Source organism: Nothobranchius furzeri, chromosome 9, assembly GCF_043380555.1.
Source record: "Nothobranchius furzeri strain GRZ-AD chromosome 9, NfurGRZ-RIMD1, whole genome shotgun sequence".
Taxonomy (NCBI): domain Eukaryota; kingdom Metazoa; phylum Chordata; class Actinopteri; order Cyprinodontiformes; family Nothobranchiidae; genus Nothobranchius; species Nothobranchius furzeri.
Genome location: NC_091749.1, coordinates 32,198,579 through 32,215,632, shown reverse-complemented (window position 1 = coordinate 32,215,632; position 17,054 = coordinate 32,198,579). Strand labels below are relative to the sequence as shown.

Genomic DNA, 17,054 nt, shown 5'->3' with positions numbered 1-17,054 from the left:
AAATTCCGGGTATAAATTCAGGCTGATGAAAATAACTCGTATTTCAGATAAATGACATCTCAATAGTACCAGCGGTAATATTTTATCATATGTCGTGCCAGCCTTTGCTGTCAAATATTTAAAATAGCATGGCCCTTTAAATATGTTTGTGGGTGAATGACTGATTGGGTTGTAAAGCGCCTTGGGGGGTTCCAGAACTCTAGAATGTGCTATATCAAACACAGGTCATTTGAACCATCATTAATATATTAACAAGCCCCTGTTTCCTCTTATTTTCTACATTTTACAAATGAGACAAAGTGTCACAAAGGTTATCTAGTCATCAAATAAGCAGTTTGTTGAGAGTAAAAGTTTTTTTCCAACTTGCAAAAGCTGTTTATATCTCCACCACTTGTTTGTCACGTAACCCAGCTCTGTCTCTCTGTTTATTTTAGTTGACCTGTAATCTGTGAGCATTGTGTTCTGTTGGTGACGTCTTGTTTGTATCACGGTGTTCTGTGGAGGATGTCGTGCTTGCGTGGCTGTGTTCTGTGGGTTTTGTCTCATCGTTTTCCACATGCTCTTTGGATGATGTCTACCTGTGTGTGTTTGATGACTGGGAGAGATGTTCTGGAGGGTAGAAGCTGTGGCACTTGGCTGCCAGGCGGATTTCTGGTTCCATCGTTTTTGAGACGTCATAGTAGTGACCAAACCGGGAGGAGGAAGCCAGGAAACTCTGAAAGGTTCAACAGGTCATGTTTAAGATGAGCAACAAAGTGATGATTAGAGAAATACTTCCTGATTATCTTATGCAACACTTCTTGCTTTAAACCTGTGTGAATATCCAGTGAGAATGAGTCAGTTCCTTAGAAGATGTCCTTATTGTCTCTCTAATACGATAAATGCATGTGCTTTGCAAGACTATGGTAATGCAATTGCATTGTTTATGGGTCATTCCTCAACATTCCTACAGCAGAGAAGTTAAACAACCACTACGACCAGGCTCTTAATCATTTCTTCACATAAATGTCCACTTCTGGCTGTGAAAGCGAACATGTCAGGGAAGCAGGGGAAGGCGGATGTTTTCCTGCAGCTGAAAGAGAGAGTTTTAGCTCTTCTTTCTCCTTGAAACCAGGGATTCCATTGTTGGAGAGGCCCTTAATCTACTCCTAATCTGGATTAGGGCCCCCGGTGTGTCCCTCTCCTGGTAGAACGAGGGGGTCAGCGGAGCAGGGTGGGAGGGGGGTGGTTGCAGGGGCTCATCTTCTCTTTGTGGGCTAGGCAACCCGCTTAGCGTTCCATCCCCGCCCTGACGGCCTAACCTTTGATCTGATGTCTTCATCGGGAGAACGGCACAGTAGGCCATGCCAGGAGAGGTGTGTGTAAGGGGAAAGCAAGCGCCGACTCTCGGGGTGAATTTGGCATGCAAATCCTCTGGTGGGGCTTACTAGTGGTTTGTAAAGACGATTTTACAGGGAAAGGGGGAGAGGTGAGGAAAGGACACATATATAAAGAAGTTGCCAGGGATAGAGAAAGAGGGAGAGGATCCCCAGGGACACAGTGTGTGCTGTTAATCCACATAGCGATATGGATTATAGACCAACGGGGTAGACTGCAGAGCAGTAGAAGGACAGGGTCCCCTTTGCTCAAAGCGGAAGAAAGAGTGTAGAGCCGCCGACTCTGGCAGGGGGAAAGGCAGGGATTTGGGGAAAGACAGGGGCGCAGGTCTGGGTCAAAGGGTTGAGCGAGCAGACATGTCAATGCACAGTACCCTTGTTTCCCAGGCTAAGCAGGGGTGCAAGCATGTGTGTGTGTGTGTGTGTGTGTGTGTGTGTGTGTGTGTGAGTTGGGGACCAGTGAAAAGCCTACCTATTGCCAGCTAAGTGTGAGTAATCTGGTGCGGCTCTGAAAAGAGAAGCCGAGGCTTCATTCACTTCCATAAAGAAGTTTAGGGGCCGATGGATTTAGTGGTGGAGACAATTGCCAAAGCACTAACGGCCTGCACTGTGTATTCTCACACCACCACTAAGAGACACAAGCTGAACTTTTCATGAAAGATTACATTCATGCTGCAATTTTACTATGAGGAGGTGAAAACAAACACGCTGAAGTAAAATCTATAGGAGACAGATTTTCATGTAAACGCGTTTGTTCACCTGCACTTTAGGAAGATTCTGATAACGCCAAGCGATGTTCATGGCCTCCAAACTGTCCCGTGGTTCACAAGGTAGCCTGGGCTGCTCCACAGCTTTGGGAATAGCAACATCATCCAAGATGGGTGCTGGGAGTTCCTGAACAAAATACCAAATAACTTTAGCAAATAGAGTTTTTAATGTTAACTGTACATGTGTAATTACTTTATAATTACAGGAGGTAACAACAAACTCAACAAGATGTTAGATTATCTTATCTTAATAAAAATACTTCTAACAGAAAAAGTTTCGTCTTTGCAGCAAAGCAGACAGATCAATGACCTCCAAGTCACTGAATCCATAACAGGGACAAAAAGTTCTTTCAAATAAGATGGAATTTCAAAAAAGATAGAAAAACAATAAAATATCAAATTCAATCTTCCATCATGGTACTAAAGTTGAATTTGTGTTGTTTTATTTATTTTTAGCCATGCCTTTAGTATGAGGAGGTAAAAAATAACTTATGAAATATATTATGGAGTTATTTTTTTCATATTCTAGTAAGCAGTTAGAAATGCAGCTGTTCTGGTGAATACTGATTTCCTAATCTTGTACAGTAGTGGCCTGCCGGTACTGATCGACTTATTTATCCTAACTATTGAAAAAACTTCTTTGTTCACTCTCTATACAACTTCAAAAATATTATTGTTAGATTAAAACCTTTCTTGCTAGTGTGAAAAAACACTCACTAATGAAAAAAGTGCAGTCATAGCTCGGATAAAAAAACGAATAAGAATTTTGAGTTTCAGATTAGTCGATCACTGATCAGACCGATCCATCTAAAAGTATACCAACCATTTCACTTTCTGTGACCATCTACTCAATATTTAGTTTTCACTTTCATTCTCTTTTATTCTCCATTTAAGTAACATTTATTTGTTGGTGCACACCATCTTTTCCTGTAATTATATGAATAAACAAATTGGACAGCCATTAACAGTTACTCTGCATAACGAATATTTGAATGTATAAACAAATATTTAAACCCCTTTAGACAGTTGGTTAGTACTGTGTGTTTCCTGTAGTAACTTCTGACTTTATGCTTATTATTGTAATACAGAAATTGTGTCATCTAAAGAAATCTTAGCGCGGACTTAACTATGGACATAAAAAATGATGTGATATTGCCCCAGTGGGACTCCCACTCTTTTAATATGTCTTTGAAATGCAAAGAGAGGGTAAGGCTATGAACCCTCCAACTATCAATCAGACGGAGAGAAGGCCGCACTCTCCTCCTCCTCCTCCTCTTTACTGGGTGGCAGGCAGCTTCTGGGGACATGGTCCTCATCAGGGATCGATATGCCGGGAAACATTTCAACAATGTCACAACCACACTACCCTCGACCTCTCGGAACCCCTATTGACCCAAACATATGTTGAGGAAGGCGGTTTGTCGGAATTGTACAGATGGAAATCATCTAAAAGTGACTAGATTGTGCAAGTTTTCTTTTAGATGTGGCAATTTCATCACTTAGCTTAAAGAAATAAGATGTATTGAGGCCATCCTACTGTTTTGGTGATTGACTTGTCAACTCTTATATGTTAGTGTACAGGTCATGTTTTGCAGAATTACATTTCTTCCCTTGGACATCACAGAGAGGACGGTAGGTTTTCTGATACCTGTAAGATGTCATCAGGGTTATCCTGAGCCGCTGCCACGAAAAGTTCATGCCGACACACTACTCCTTCTGCCAGAAAGTACTTCAGGATCATGCGAGAGTAGCTATCATATCGATCCTCCCCTAACAGAAAAAAGGGAACAAGAATCAGAATTTTAACACGAGTTACAAACTTCTAGCCAACTCAGAATTAAAAAGAACACGATTAATATCGAATGATTGATTGGTTATTTTCCATTTATTCAAACACCTCAGCACACGTCCAGCAGTTCATGACAGCATCACTGCTTCTGACTGTAATTGGCATAAGGGTCACGTTCTACCTATCTTTTGTAGGCAACACATGAAGCAGAAATTGACATGGCATATGGGGTTGAAGAGATGACATCTTTCAGCCCTCGTGTCAGCAAATTAACAGTATTCCTGTCTTCTTTCACCTATCACATTCCAAACCAGTGCCAGAAGTGGAGACACCTGCCTAAAGCATTTACCCGACTCTTCCCACCGAAACAGAGAGGTACCTCTGTGTTCAAGACAAGTGGAAGCAGAAGGTGGAGGAGACCGTGGAGGTCTTCGATATCCTTCCTGACATCTGCTTCTCTTGAATCTCTGTACTTTTTTTGGCCTTCTAATGGCAGTGGCATCTTTGGACTGTTATGTTTGAACTGTCATTCACACAGAGTTTGTTTCGCGAGTTTAATTCGGAGTAAATCCCAGTTTGGAGAACTGAAATGACAGTTTGTAAGGAGAAGGTCTTAGGCATTAAATGCATGATGAAGTCATCCTAAACAGCAAACACACTTTTCCAAAGATGACCCTTTTTGTGTATAAGAGCCACCCAGCTTTTCCACAATGTATAGTCCCTAAAAGGAAATAAAAATAAGGACTTTTATTTATGATTAAAGCCAGCTGAGCAGGGCGCATACTTCTGCCCAGCATGCCACGGCTGCTTCCTGTCACTGTCTCACTATAGTAGGGATTTCATAGGCCTTTCTTCTTCACAATGACAAACAGTGGGCACATGGACAAAGGCGGCAGTTACAGTCGAGGTAATGGGCATACAGCTGACAGCTTGGGAATGACATCCTGACGCGTCATCCTCGAACATCCAGAGAATTCCCCCCTCCTCCCACGTTCCCGGTCTACATCCTCACCTACGGACTTCGAATGGCCCAGGAAATTCCACGGCCCTTCAATTTGTTGTCGGTGGGGCTCCCTGTCCTCTTATTGATGGGTTTCTAGGTCAGCAGGCCTTTGTGGCTTTCAGCAGGCCCCACAAAGACTCCCAGATGGGCCCTCTCAAGATGGGGCCTATTGTGGTAGTGTTACTATGGGAGCCTTACAAATGGAACCTCCAGGAGTCATTAGGCTGTTGAGGCAGGGGGTATGAAGGAGGGGGGCAGGAGATGGTGGTAGGGGTAAGGGAGCAACAGGGGGTGGGGACGGTCATATCTTTGAGGTAGATCAGTCACTCTGGACAGTCATAGAATTTTCTATTTTTTTTTGTGTGTGTTTTGCTCTTTCTGACTAAGGTTTGATAAAGGGAGGGATTCCTCTGCTTCATTGGTCTTCAAACAAGAGGGTGGGAGTGCAAAAGTCCTGAATCATATCTGCTAAAGCTCCAGGGCAAAGGGACAAAAGATCTAGGTCAGAATGTTTCCCCCTTGTATGTATTTGGTGTATAAAGCATCCTTTATAATTAGCAATTTATGTTTGAGATATAAAAGGATAAGATTACATGACAATTCTGCTAAATTAAATTCCATTTCAACTCTGTTTATTTTTCGAAAAGTAAAAATCCAATTACATAAAACCCCAAAACAATTAATTTTATTTAAATACTGCCCAGATCTATGCAAACACAAACTGTTAGATTTTATTTAATGTTTTGCACTGCATAGACATTGTTCGTTTCTTGTCAATTATGGCGGCGTAGGTACTGGATCTGCTCGGGGTCCTGCGCCTGCAGATGACGTCACACTACAGCAAAGCCACTTGGCCAAAATACATTGCATCTCTTTTTCAATACTGTTCTTTCACACATAGGTTTTGGGAAGAGTTTAGCAGTGTTGTTATTAAACTCATGTTTCCTAGCGCCTAAATGTTTTCTTTAACAGTGTAATTTTTAAATAGAACACCATATTGTCTGTTGTTTTAAAAGAATGTGAAACTACATAAAACCAACATCAGACTGTGCCAGAAAGCACAACAGTTCTTCATTGTGAAACTTTTTAAACATAATTACACAATTAGCAGCCCTTTCTGTTTGCGTTACTGTGGGATTCTTCTGTATATTTTGTTAGTGCACAATAAACGTATAAATTCATCCATTCAAAATGTTGTGGATTTTATTGTCCAATAAGTTTTTTAATTCAATTTTGCCCCATTTCATCAAAATCAGAGCAGCTCAGGGTCTCAGTTTATCAGTTGATAGTTTTGCTTTTATTTGAAATTCCTTTGGCAATATAAACATATTTTCCCCCCAAAAAAGTTTTTGGGACTACAGAACTGCCACCACAAGGACTACAACCGCAAATTTGTGTGGAGCAATCAAAATCTTCCAAGTAACCATGCCAACTTAACTTTTAGGAACGTGGTAACGTAATTTTCATAAGTCTTACGTCCAGACGATCATCTAATATGACATCATTTGCAGATGTTATGGTACCTACATTATGGCTTATGGCTTTTCTCTACTTGAGCAAAATCCCACATAAAGTCTGAAACTGAACTGTTCAATAATATGCCTACAACTGTTTGCTTGTATTTTTTAAAATGTCATTTAATACTTTTTATGCTCTCAAATGTTAAAATTAATTTCCCTTTCTTTCATTCAAAAAATTCTCAGAATACAATTAGCTCAAGAGTAACGCCAAGATTGTCCTTTTTAGGTGAGAATTATAAGTATTTGTGTGCAACACGTTTGTGTCCACTTCAAAGGTTTGAAAAACTACTTGAAATGGTACTTATTGGTACTATTTAACAAAAGAGACATCATAACCTAAGGGGAAAGAACACATTGGATCACTATCATACAAGCCAGGCTTTGTTCCTCCTTTTACAGAAAAACCCCAAAAAAACAAAAACACACAAGATGAGAGATCGTCAGACAGCAGCCATACTGGACCGATCCCCCTCTGGATGATGAATCGGAATGGACAGCTCAAAACACTTCAAAGGCAGACAATGACCAATCTGATAATTTTATGTCTGTGTCTCACAAACAGGCCGTCACGGCTAAAGGGGCAGACTGTAGGAAACGACCGCCTGAAACAAACACAAACAAACACACACTCCGACCCCCCCCCCCCCCACACACACACACACACACACACTCCCCACCTCGATTCCACCCACAGAAGCACAACGCAGACACACATTGTGCACATACACCACTCTTTCAGAGACAAACACACACTCGTGTTTCACCTTTACTGTGTCTCTCATTACTAGATGAAACCAACCGTACATTGATTCACAAAATGGAAGGGAAGAACGCATTAGTGTGTAATCACTGACTCCTGCATCGATTGGGGGGATGAATTAAAGGGCAAAGCAATATCATCAGTTGGTATAGGCCTCGGCTACGCACAAATTACAGCTTCAAGGGGAAACATGACTACCGTAACCTTACTGTCCACCAGTGCATATAGCCTAGCCTACGATGAATGATAATAATAATAATAATACAGTAGAAGACATTTAAGCTCCTAGAAACGCCACTTACTTTTTATGTTATTCCAGAAACTTCTGCAGCGCATCTGCAGACGAGCATATTAATTAGGGATCAGACTGAAAGTGTGAACACCTGGGATTCTAACTAGACTTTCAGGTCATTAGTCTATTTGTCAGTCTGCTATAGAGATTAAACACATAGAACTAGCAAACGCATACACTCGTTGATTTCACTTTTAGAAACAGGGTAGATGTTTTGAATAATGTCATTAAAAAAAGTATAATTCATGAAACATCATTACAAAATTGTGGCTTAGAGATTTTAAGAGGAGAAGGCAAAACTACCATATAGTAAAGAAAATGCTTCAAGAGCAGGCAGCTTTAATTTGATGGGACTAACACTGGAGATGAAACACGGGGTCAAATGGAACTGGACAAATAACATGAGCTGGGTTCTTAACAATGAACACAGGTAATTTATAGCACTTTGTCATAAATCAATGCCTGCAGAGAATGCAGACATCACGATCAATAGGTCCCCTTTTAAAATGATTTCTAGGTCTTCTCTCCAGCCATCGTCAGGAATTACTTATTTGTGGATTTTTTTTTTTTTGTTGTCAAAAGTTTAGTCTTTGTGTGAAATAAAGCTTAGCTGCCTGACTCTGTTATACACATACAAAAACACATATAAATAATATTGGTTTGCTTTTTCGTTATGTTTCATAGAGATGTGAAATTCAGACAGCATCATTGAGATAAATACTTTCTAATAGTTTATTACTCAAAGTCATTAAATTCATTAACAAAATATTTTTCCCATGTGTTTTTAATGTTGGTTTCCAATCGGGATTAGGGATGTCCCGTTCAGATATCGATACCAGAAGTAATTCAATATCAGCTCAAAAACAGTGTATCGGATTATATCAGACGGCATCAAAAACCTCTGTTATAAGCAGTACGTTAAGGTTCACATTTTTGCAACCAAAATTGTCATTTTCATACTTACTGTTATTAGCTCTTGTTCTCCAACTGAGTAATATCATTCGAGCAAGCCTTTCATAAATCCCACACTATGAAATAGGTAAAAGTATGTATGATTTGTGCTGATATTGTATCAGATTGATATTGGTATCAGTCATTACTGAAGGCTGCAGTATTGGTATTGGAACGGAAGTGGAAAAGCTGTATCGAGATATCGCTGAAGTTGATCCTAATTTCATCTAACAAAGCAAAACAGAATGATTTTTAATTGACGTTCAAACTTTGTAAAAGTGTTTTTAAGCTCAGTTCAATTATCTTAAATTGTTGATTTGGTCAACACTAGCATGTGTAACATCTCTGTAATAGGGAACCTAAGTCTCCTCCCTTTCCGGTCGGCTCATGGATCCTTGGAAGAATGAAAAAAATAATGTAACTCAATGAGGCTAAAAGAGCTATTTTCTAATCCGCTTTGCCTTACGCCCTGGATCGCACACACGTTGTTCTGCAGTTTAAATGAAAAATAATGACGTGTGTTTTGACCATGCGTGTCACATACTTTGAGATTTATCAGCTTGTAAAAGTTCATAACTAGCATGACTGTGGCTGCCGTCAGCCACAGTCATGCAGTTTTGAGATAATTTATGGTTCAAGTTACGATAAATAAGCTAAGAATACTTTATTTTTAATATAATGTATACGTTATGGGGTTTAAAAGCACACATTTAAATGGTTTACAGAATATTTCCAGGGTGGAACCAATGTTTAGTTTGTTGTTTCGGGGTTGACAATATTTTCAGTTGCACGCCACACTTGATAGGCGGCAGCATGCTAACCGCTATCATTCGTTGGTAGAGCTATGCAGACGCATGCAACGACGTTTTCCAGCTGTGGAAAGGAGTGACACTGCAAGATGTGTTTTTTATTAGCCCCTGCAAGTTAATGCGGCCAATGAGGTATGCAATGTGTGTGTTTATGTCGTGATGGGAAAAATAAGATGTTTGTTTGTGACAGAACTGTCGAGTCTATGGTGGTCACGGGTAATTTGTAAATGTAAATTGTGAGTGTTTTATCTTGTGCATTAGTGTTTCATTGTTTATTCTCTATGAGAACGATTTATTGAGGAAATTGATTATTCTATGTCATTTGTACAGTTCTCACGGCACCGTTGGTGGCACCTGTGTGCAATAAATGCCAGTCAAAATTCAAGAATGCCTTGTGTCCATTTTCAACTTGGAGGGAGTTACAATGACTATGAATCAGACGTTGGCTTGTCGCATATCTGACGTCACCACAGTATCTCCTCTCCTCTAGCGTTGCTGCTACTTACCAAATGGCCACATTTATGGTGGTTCTTTCCTCCTGAAGCAAGGATTCAAAGTTCCCTGAACGTACAGCCATTTTCCTCTGCTCTTCTCGTCAATATGGTGATGCGCATTTGTAGTCCTGGACACATTTTCAAACTTAAAATAACTTTTCCCCCCGTTCTTGGCATCAGAATGTGTCTTTAAATTACATGGACATCATATGTGAAAACCATCATTTTTTGGTCCTTCCAGGGACCCATGGTCCGGAAGTAGATGGGCGTGACTAAGGCTCCCTATAGATGTCTTTTTTTATTATTTAAATTTTAATTTGAAACAACTGCATAATTTCAAACTGCTAATGAATAAGTAATGAAGTACCAGCCTAGTTGGGGGTAAGGGCAGAAAATTCTATGGTTATGGTAAATGGCCTGTATTTGATATAGCTCCTTCTAGAGCCCTGGAATCCCCCAAGGTGCTTTCCAATACAATCAGTCATTCATCCATTCACACACATTCACACGCTGGTGGGGGATGAGCTACGATGTAGCCACAGCTGCCCTGGGGCGCACTGACAGAGACAGGGTTGCTGGGCACTGGTGCCACCGGTCCCTCTGACCACCACCAGCAGGCACGGTGGGTTAATTGTCTTGCCCAAAGACACAATGACAGCGACAAACTGAGCAGGGCTCAAACCTGCAACCTTCTGATTACGGGACGAGTACTTAACTCCTGTGCCACTGTCATCCTTATTCGTTTTTACTGTCTAAAATATAATAAATAGGACTGTATATTTCACTAGCTTTGGTAAATACCATTAGATAAAATGGTTTTTGTTTCCAAATAATACACAACGGTCGTTATGCCTTCGTCTGACATCCATGTTTGACTCCTGTCAAATAATGTTCTTTTTTTAAAATATGCATGTCTAAACTAACTAATACCATACTGAAGGCAGGAAACGATGAACGTTTGTCTGTGTTGTCATCCCCGCACAGCTTTGTCCATCTGCTCTTTTGATAAAAGTCTTCAGCCAGAATAATAAAAAAAAAAAAATCAATCTGACTTTCTTTCCATAACAGTAAGCTTTTTTTAAAAGAATTGCAGCACATCTGGCACTATGTTTTACCAGAATCACATTTTGATGGATGCACATTTTTCTTTTATTTTCTTTATTTTTATTGAATGTATGGTGATCTTACCTACCTACCTTTGGTATATGCACCATACCATAGCACACCATACAGGTTTTATTTTAAAGCAGATTAAAAAAAAACAGAATGACAGCTGACCAAGTGCTGTACAAGAAGAGATGCAAACAAAAAAGGCTAGGTCAGATCAGGTAAGATCACCATACATTCAATAAAAATAAAGGCAGCATAAACTGCGGAATATAATACAAAAGGCCAATCACCTAACACTAGAGGTGAAACATAGGAATAAAACACATTTATAAAAACAAGGTTACAAAATTAGAAAAACAACGAGAGAGCACGCTCCCCATGTGATTTGTGCTTCATTTTGGGCGTAAACAATAGCAGGTGATCTGCTGACCTTAAAGAGCAAGTCACCCCCAAATCACTTTTTTTTTTGCTGATAAACTATATAAAGGAGTGTCTAATCATGCTGCAGACACGTGTCGTCAATAATTTGGCACTTCAGTGCATCTTGGTTAAAATTCAAATATTCTGCCTAAAACTGTCAGTGTTGCGCCGTCGTCAGGGAAAATTCTGCACTGTATTTGAATTTAAATCCACCACCGCTATTGGCTAAGAGGTATGCTACGATGTCATCTGGTACATTATGATGTCATAATGCCGTTGTGAGCCTGTGTGCGTGTGTATTTGTTAGTGGCTCCGCCCTCCCGCTCTGCCAAGCAACAGCATTTGTTGCATTTTTCAAACATGAAGTAGGAGTGAAGTAAGTTTCTTGTAGGGGGTGACTTGCTCTTTAAAGAATGCGAGGGAACATAGGGGATGGTCAACTCGTACAGGTACAGAAGAGACAAGCCATTTAGAGCTTATTAGACGAAGGTCAGAACTCTGAAGTGCACCTATAAGCGTACAGGGTTCCAGTGAAGGTCTGTCAGGATGGGTGTGATACGATTTCGTCTGTCAGAGTTGGTCAGGAACCTGGCTGCAGCATTTTACACTTTCTGCAAACGATTGAGGGAGGAAACACTGACACCAATGAGGACTGAAATAGCATAGTCCATAACAATTAAGCAACAACTCCGATTAAAAAAAACTCTGCAAAGGAGCTATATGTGCTTACTTTTTTCTACAAAATAAGTTAATGAAGAAGAATCAGCAACACTTTACAGCAAGGGTCCCTTTATCAACGTTACTTAGTGCATTATTAAGCATTAATAAACAAAAAGACACTTTTTAAACTTAACTGTTTTCTATTAAGTGTCCTTAAGGTTTGGACAATGAACAGTTGTTAATATTTTATTTAATAGTTTATTAAAGCTTAATAATGCGCTGAGATAAATTAATAAATCTATAAATAATATTGTAAAGTACCAAGCTTGATCCCCGGACACAAAAACTGACTATTGGGTCATGATCACACTCCTCAGCGTCCAGGGAAAGGTCTACTCCAGGGTAAAGGAGAGGAGGATCCGGTCGATAGTTGAACCTCAGATAGAGGAGCAATGTAGTTTTTGTCCTGGCCGTGGAACTGTGGACCAACTCTTTACCCTTGCTAGGGTGGTGGAGGGGTCATGGGAGTTTGCCTAACCAATCCACGTGTTTTTGTGGATTTGGAGAAGGCTTATGACCGTGTGTCCAGAGGCACCCTGTGAAGGGCACTCCAGGAGTATGAGGTGAATGGTCTTTTGCTAAGGGCCATTCAGTCACCTGTACCACAGGAGTGTGAGTTTGGTCCACAGAGCCATCAGTAAGTCGGACCTGTTCCAAGCCAGGGCTGCCCTTTGTCACCGGTCCTGATCATAACAATTATGGACAGGTTATCTAGGCACAGCCGTGGTGTTGAGGGTGTGGAGTTTGGTGGCAGGAGAATCTCATCTCTGCTTTATGCAGACGATATGGTCCTCCTAGCTTCATCAGGCTCTGACCTTCAGCTCTTGCTGGGGAGGTTTGCTGCCGAGTGTGAAGCGGCGGGGATGAGAATCAGCATCTCCAAATCTGAGACCATGGTTCTCGACAGGAAAAGGGCGGCTTGCCAACTCCGGGTCGGGAGAGAGGTCCTACCTCAAGTGGAGGAGTTCAAGTATCTCGGGGTCTTGTTCACGAGTGAGGGAAGGAGGGATCGGGAGATCGACAGGCGGATTGGGGCAGCGTCTGCAGTGATGCGGATACTGAACCGGTCTGTTGTGGTGAAGAAGGAGCTGAGCCATAAACCAAGGCTCTCGATTTACCAGTCGATCTTCCGCCCAGTCCCCACCTATGGTCATGAGCTTTGGGTAATGACCGAAAGAACAAGATCGTGGATACAAGCGGCCGAAATGAGTTTCCTCTGTTGGGTGGCTGGGCTCAGCCTTAGGGATAGGGTGATGAGCTCGGACATTCGGTAAAGACTCGAAGTAGAACCGCTGCTCCTCCATATCAAGAGGAGTCAGTTGAGGTGGTTTGGGCATCTTGTTAGGATGCCTCCTGGACGTCTCCCGAGGGAGATGTTTCAGGCATGTCCTGCCGACAGGAGTTCCCCTGGTCGACCCAGGACACGTTAGAGAAAGTACATCTCCGAACTGGCCCAGGAATGCCTTGGGGTCCTGCCGGATGAGCTGGTGGAGGTGGCAGTGGAGAGAACGGTCTGGAACTCCCTGGTTGGGATGCTGCCCCCGCGACCCGGACCCGGATAGGCAGAAGAAGACGAGACAAGAATATTGTAAAGTGTTACCGAAGAATAAATGGAACATTATCAACAGACCCACATCCACAATTACACAGATTAAAAACACAACTTGTTATTTTTCTTTCCACAACAGAATCCTGTAAGACTATTTCCAGAAAGCAGACAGTGAATATATCAGGTGGGAAATGACTGATACATTCATAATGTCATAAGAGACAAAAAGCTCACCGATGAGAAGCACTGTTCCAACTGCTAACCCACCACCTGTTAATAAAAAGTACAATTATTAATGTATTGGCTACATTTCACTGGAAACAAACAGCCTAAACAATTTCATGAAAACGTCTAGCTCTCCATTTGGCCACCTGCTACTTCCAAAGTTTGAACTAGTATCTTATGTTAATCATTTAACATTTGTGAGATGACTCGCCACAGCACATATTTTGATCTGCATTAATTCATGCACGTGTGAGAGAGAACAGAAATTGGGTTTTGTATCCATTTTGATGTTCTTTTCTTTATGTGTGTGAAAAGTAGGGCTGCACAATATATCGTTATCGCGATTTCAGCACGCGCAATATGCATATCGCAATGAATGGTCAGCTCAAATGTTTGCTACACATATCGCATTCTGTCAATCAAATGGAAGCATGATGTTTTTTTAACATAGAGCTCTTTACCCATTTGGCCAACTGGGTGGGTTGTCATAGGTTAGATTTCTGCCCCCAAGGCGGACGGCACTTAATTTTGATGGTTAGCTTTGTTCTGCTCTTTTTGCTGATTCTGCTTTTTCTGGGATCCACCGAATGCTTTTTCTTGTTCATTTTCTTTTTCCCTTTCCTCACATCTTTTGCTTTTCCGATTTTCATGATTTTTTAAGTCATTTTTAAATTTCTTTGTATTTGATTATTTTTGTTCCTGAGTTAAGTTTTTATTTATTGCAAGTAATATCGTCACTGCAATATTAATCGCTGTTATCGCATATCACAGGTTTCCCTAATATCGTGCAGCCCTAGTGAAAAGTATAGAAATCAACAGCAAAACGCTTACACATCTATCACAAACCGTGCAACGTTCCACTGTTTTTCTTGGTTTACCTGCTGCTATTTATTGGCGCAAAAATAATAAGTGATAATCACAATTTTTTTTATTAATTCTATTATGTTGTGTGCAGGATGTTTAGGTTCTGATGCTGACAATAACAATCTGGATTATGCAGCAAATGTAAATATTATGAATATGTTAATCAAAATACTGAGTGAGGTAAGAGAAAAACAATTATCTAGTCTTAAAATAACACCAGGTGACAAAGGCAATAATACCAGGAATATAAAAATAACTGTGGCAAATATAAATGAAAGAGAGAATTGTAATCCTAGTGTAGGACAGCATGTTGCTCTGTTAGATTACAGCAGTTTTGTTAACCTATCATCAGGGTTAGGGTTTGAAATTCTAGATTTACCAGGGCTGCCAACTTTTGAACATTTCAGAGTGAGACGGGGTCACTGGGTTGGGAGCAGACAATTTGCCGACTAATTGGGGGGGGGGGGGGGGGGGGAGTTAATATTGACTTTATTTCTTTCTTTCTACTCTGTACGGAAGAGGATTAGAGCCACTGACAAGGGAAAAAAGAAAAGACAGAGAATTCTAACTTTTTTCTCAGAATTCTGACTTTTAACCTCGGAATTCTGACAGGGAATTCTGGGGGGAAAAAATCTGAATTCTCTTTATTTTCTTCTTTTTTTTCTTTTCAGTGGCCCTAATTCTCTTCCGTGCCTCTGACTTAAAAGAGGGAACTGACCTTTGTTTAATACAATTTTGCTTTTCGTGAGGAAAATTTAACATTCAACTCTCCTGAACTTCTTGACACTATCTATCTATCTATCTATCTATCTATCTATCTATCTATCTATCTATCTATCTATCTATCTATCTATAGTAACGAGCTACAGGAACTTTTGATTTAAATTCCATCTAGGGGTGGGCAATATCATATCATTATTACTAGTTATTATTTCCTGCCAAAAAACAAAAAGCAATCCATCATGTTAAGCTAACTTCATGATGTATTTGCATCCACTAAACAGAGGATTATGTTCATGTGGGTCATCAGCATGAAGTTACTGAAGTTATCAAAGCAAACATGGCTGGTATCAGTTTTACCTGTAATCTGTGTCTCTAAGTGTGTGTGCCGCTGTAATGAATGGATGTCCCCACTGTGGGACTAATAACATTTACTCTATTATATTCTATTAATTCATATCAGCCAGTAGGAAAAAAAAACGTTTGAGGAATTTTGGCCTTTCCAGGCTTCCATACCAGTAACCTGGTTATGGAGGAGGGATTCGTCTCACAAACAGAAAAAAACACACTGGTGAAGCGGTGAATTAAAACATTTGGAATCCACGTCACGAACTAATGAAGGAGAGGGAACATGTGATTGAGCCACCACGGTAGGAAGCCCAGCTTGCTGTGAGCGAGAGCAGCGATCTGTGGCTGATGAGTGAAAACAAAAGAAAAACATTCGGGACTGAAGCTCTGTCAACACCGGCTGGCAACACGGCTGCATTTCTGAAAAATAAAGCATGTTGTTTTGGCGGCGCGCGCAGCCGCAGCCCACGGTTCTGAAGAACCGGGCATGCCCGTCCCATCAACAGCAGGTGGAGCTCACCACTCCGCCCACCTCACAAACTGAGCACATCGGTTTGGATTATACAGATGGGATTATGTGTGAAATAACGCCGGTTAAATTATTACTTACGTGTTGCTTGTGTGCATGTTCAGTAGCTAATGCCATCATTAATATCATCTGTTTTTTTTCATAAGCCCTACACACTGTGCGTGATGCGCGTTTGGAGAGCGCAGGCGCTGGTTTAGCGTGAGATATTGGAGGTGTGGCGTGAGAGCGTGTGAAGAGGATCAAATGCGTGTGTCTCACGCTCAGTGCGTGAGAGTTGGCGTTTTACATCTCAGTGGTTGCCAATTTCAGCAAATGTACTGATAGCTCATTGAACAGGTTAACTTTGTGATAAAAGGATGTTCTATTCAGCAGTGAACGATGTGATTATGTGAAGATGTATTTGCAGCAAATTAAATACTGCTGAGCAATTAAAAACAATATACGTATGCACAAGTTGTATATTCTACAGAGGGGCAACAGATGAAAAAATGTAGATCCAAGCCTTATTTAAAATGGACTTTGAATCATCTTTTAATACAGTAAGTATTTAGTTCATAGAGTTACAGTAAAACGCACCGTTAGCCTACAGCTAGACGGACTGCGTGGAAACAAAAATAGGACACTTACCGAGCAGATAGTCCAGCGACGTAACTCCGGTAGAAACTAAGAGTTGTCCGTTTTGAACCGAAGGTCTAGTACCAGGGATAGAGATTAATTTACTCTTTGTTTTCTTCTGAAAGCTCGTATTGTTGGACGACAACGATTCAGCTGAGGTTTTATCCATACTTCTCACGGGAGCCGCCATGTT

General features: G+C 40.9%; 2 protein-coding genes across 4 annotated transcripts in view; one reads left to right on the top strand and one right to left on the bottom strand.

Annotated features, from left to right (window-relative positions):
• elp4 (elongator acetyltransferase complex subunit 4) overlaps positions 1-17,051 on the bottom strand; it is a 72,389-nt gene extending 55,338 nt beyond the window's left edge. The window contains exons 1-6 of one of the 2 annotated variants that reach the window (XM_070554774.1): positions 16,874-16,965; positions 13,795-13,830; positions 9,774-9,889; positions 3,792-3,913; positions 2,136-2,270; positions 579-715 (exon numbers count right to left, since the gene is read on the bottom strand). In XM_070554774.1, coding sequence (XP_070410875.1) covers positions 579-715; positions 2,136-2,270; positions 3,792-3,913; positions 9,774-9,786 — 407 coding nt within the window. In that variant the 5' untranslated portion in view covers positions 9,787-9,889; positions 13,795-13,830; positions 16,874-16,965. Of the gene's footprint in view, positions 1-578; positions 716-2,135; positions 2,271-3,791; positions 3,914-9,773; positions 9,890-13,794; positions 13,831-16,873 lie in introns of both variants that reach the window. The other variant, XM_054732485.2, reaches the window with a different exon arrangement.
• The window catches only part of immp1l (inner mitochondrial membrane peptidase subunit 1), a 42,414-nt gene continuing 34,737 nt past the window's right edge, over positions 9,378-17,054 (top strand). Inside the window, exon 1 of one of the 2 annotated variants that reach the window (XM_070554775.1) lies at positions 9,378-9,399. Coding sequence is in view for 1 of the 2 variants with exons in the window: in XM_054732488.2 (XP_054588463.2) it covers positions 16,759-16,785 (27 nt within the window). In the remaining variant the exon portion in view is untranslated. Of the gene's footprint in view, positions 9,400-16,300; positions 16,786-17,054 lie in introns of those variants that run through there. The other variant, XM_054732488.2, reaches the window with a different exon arrangement.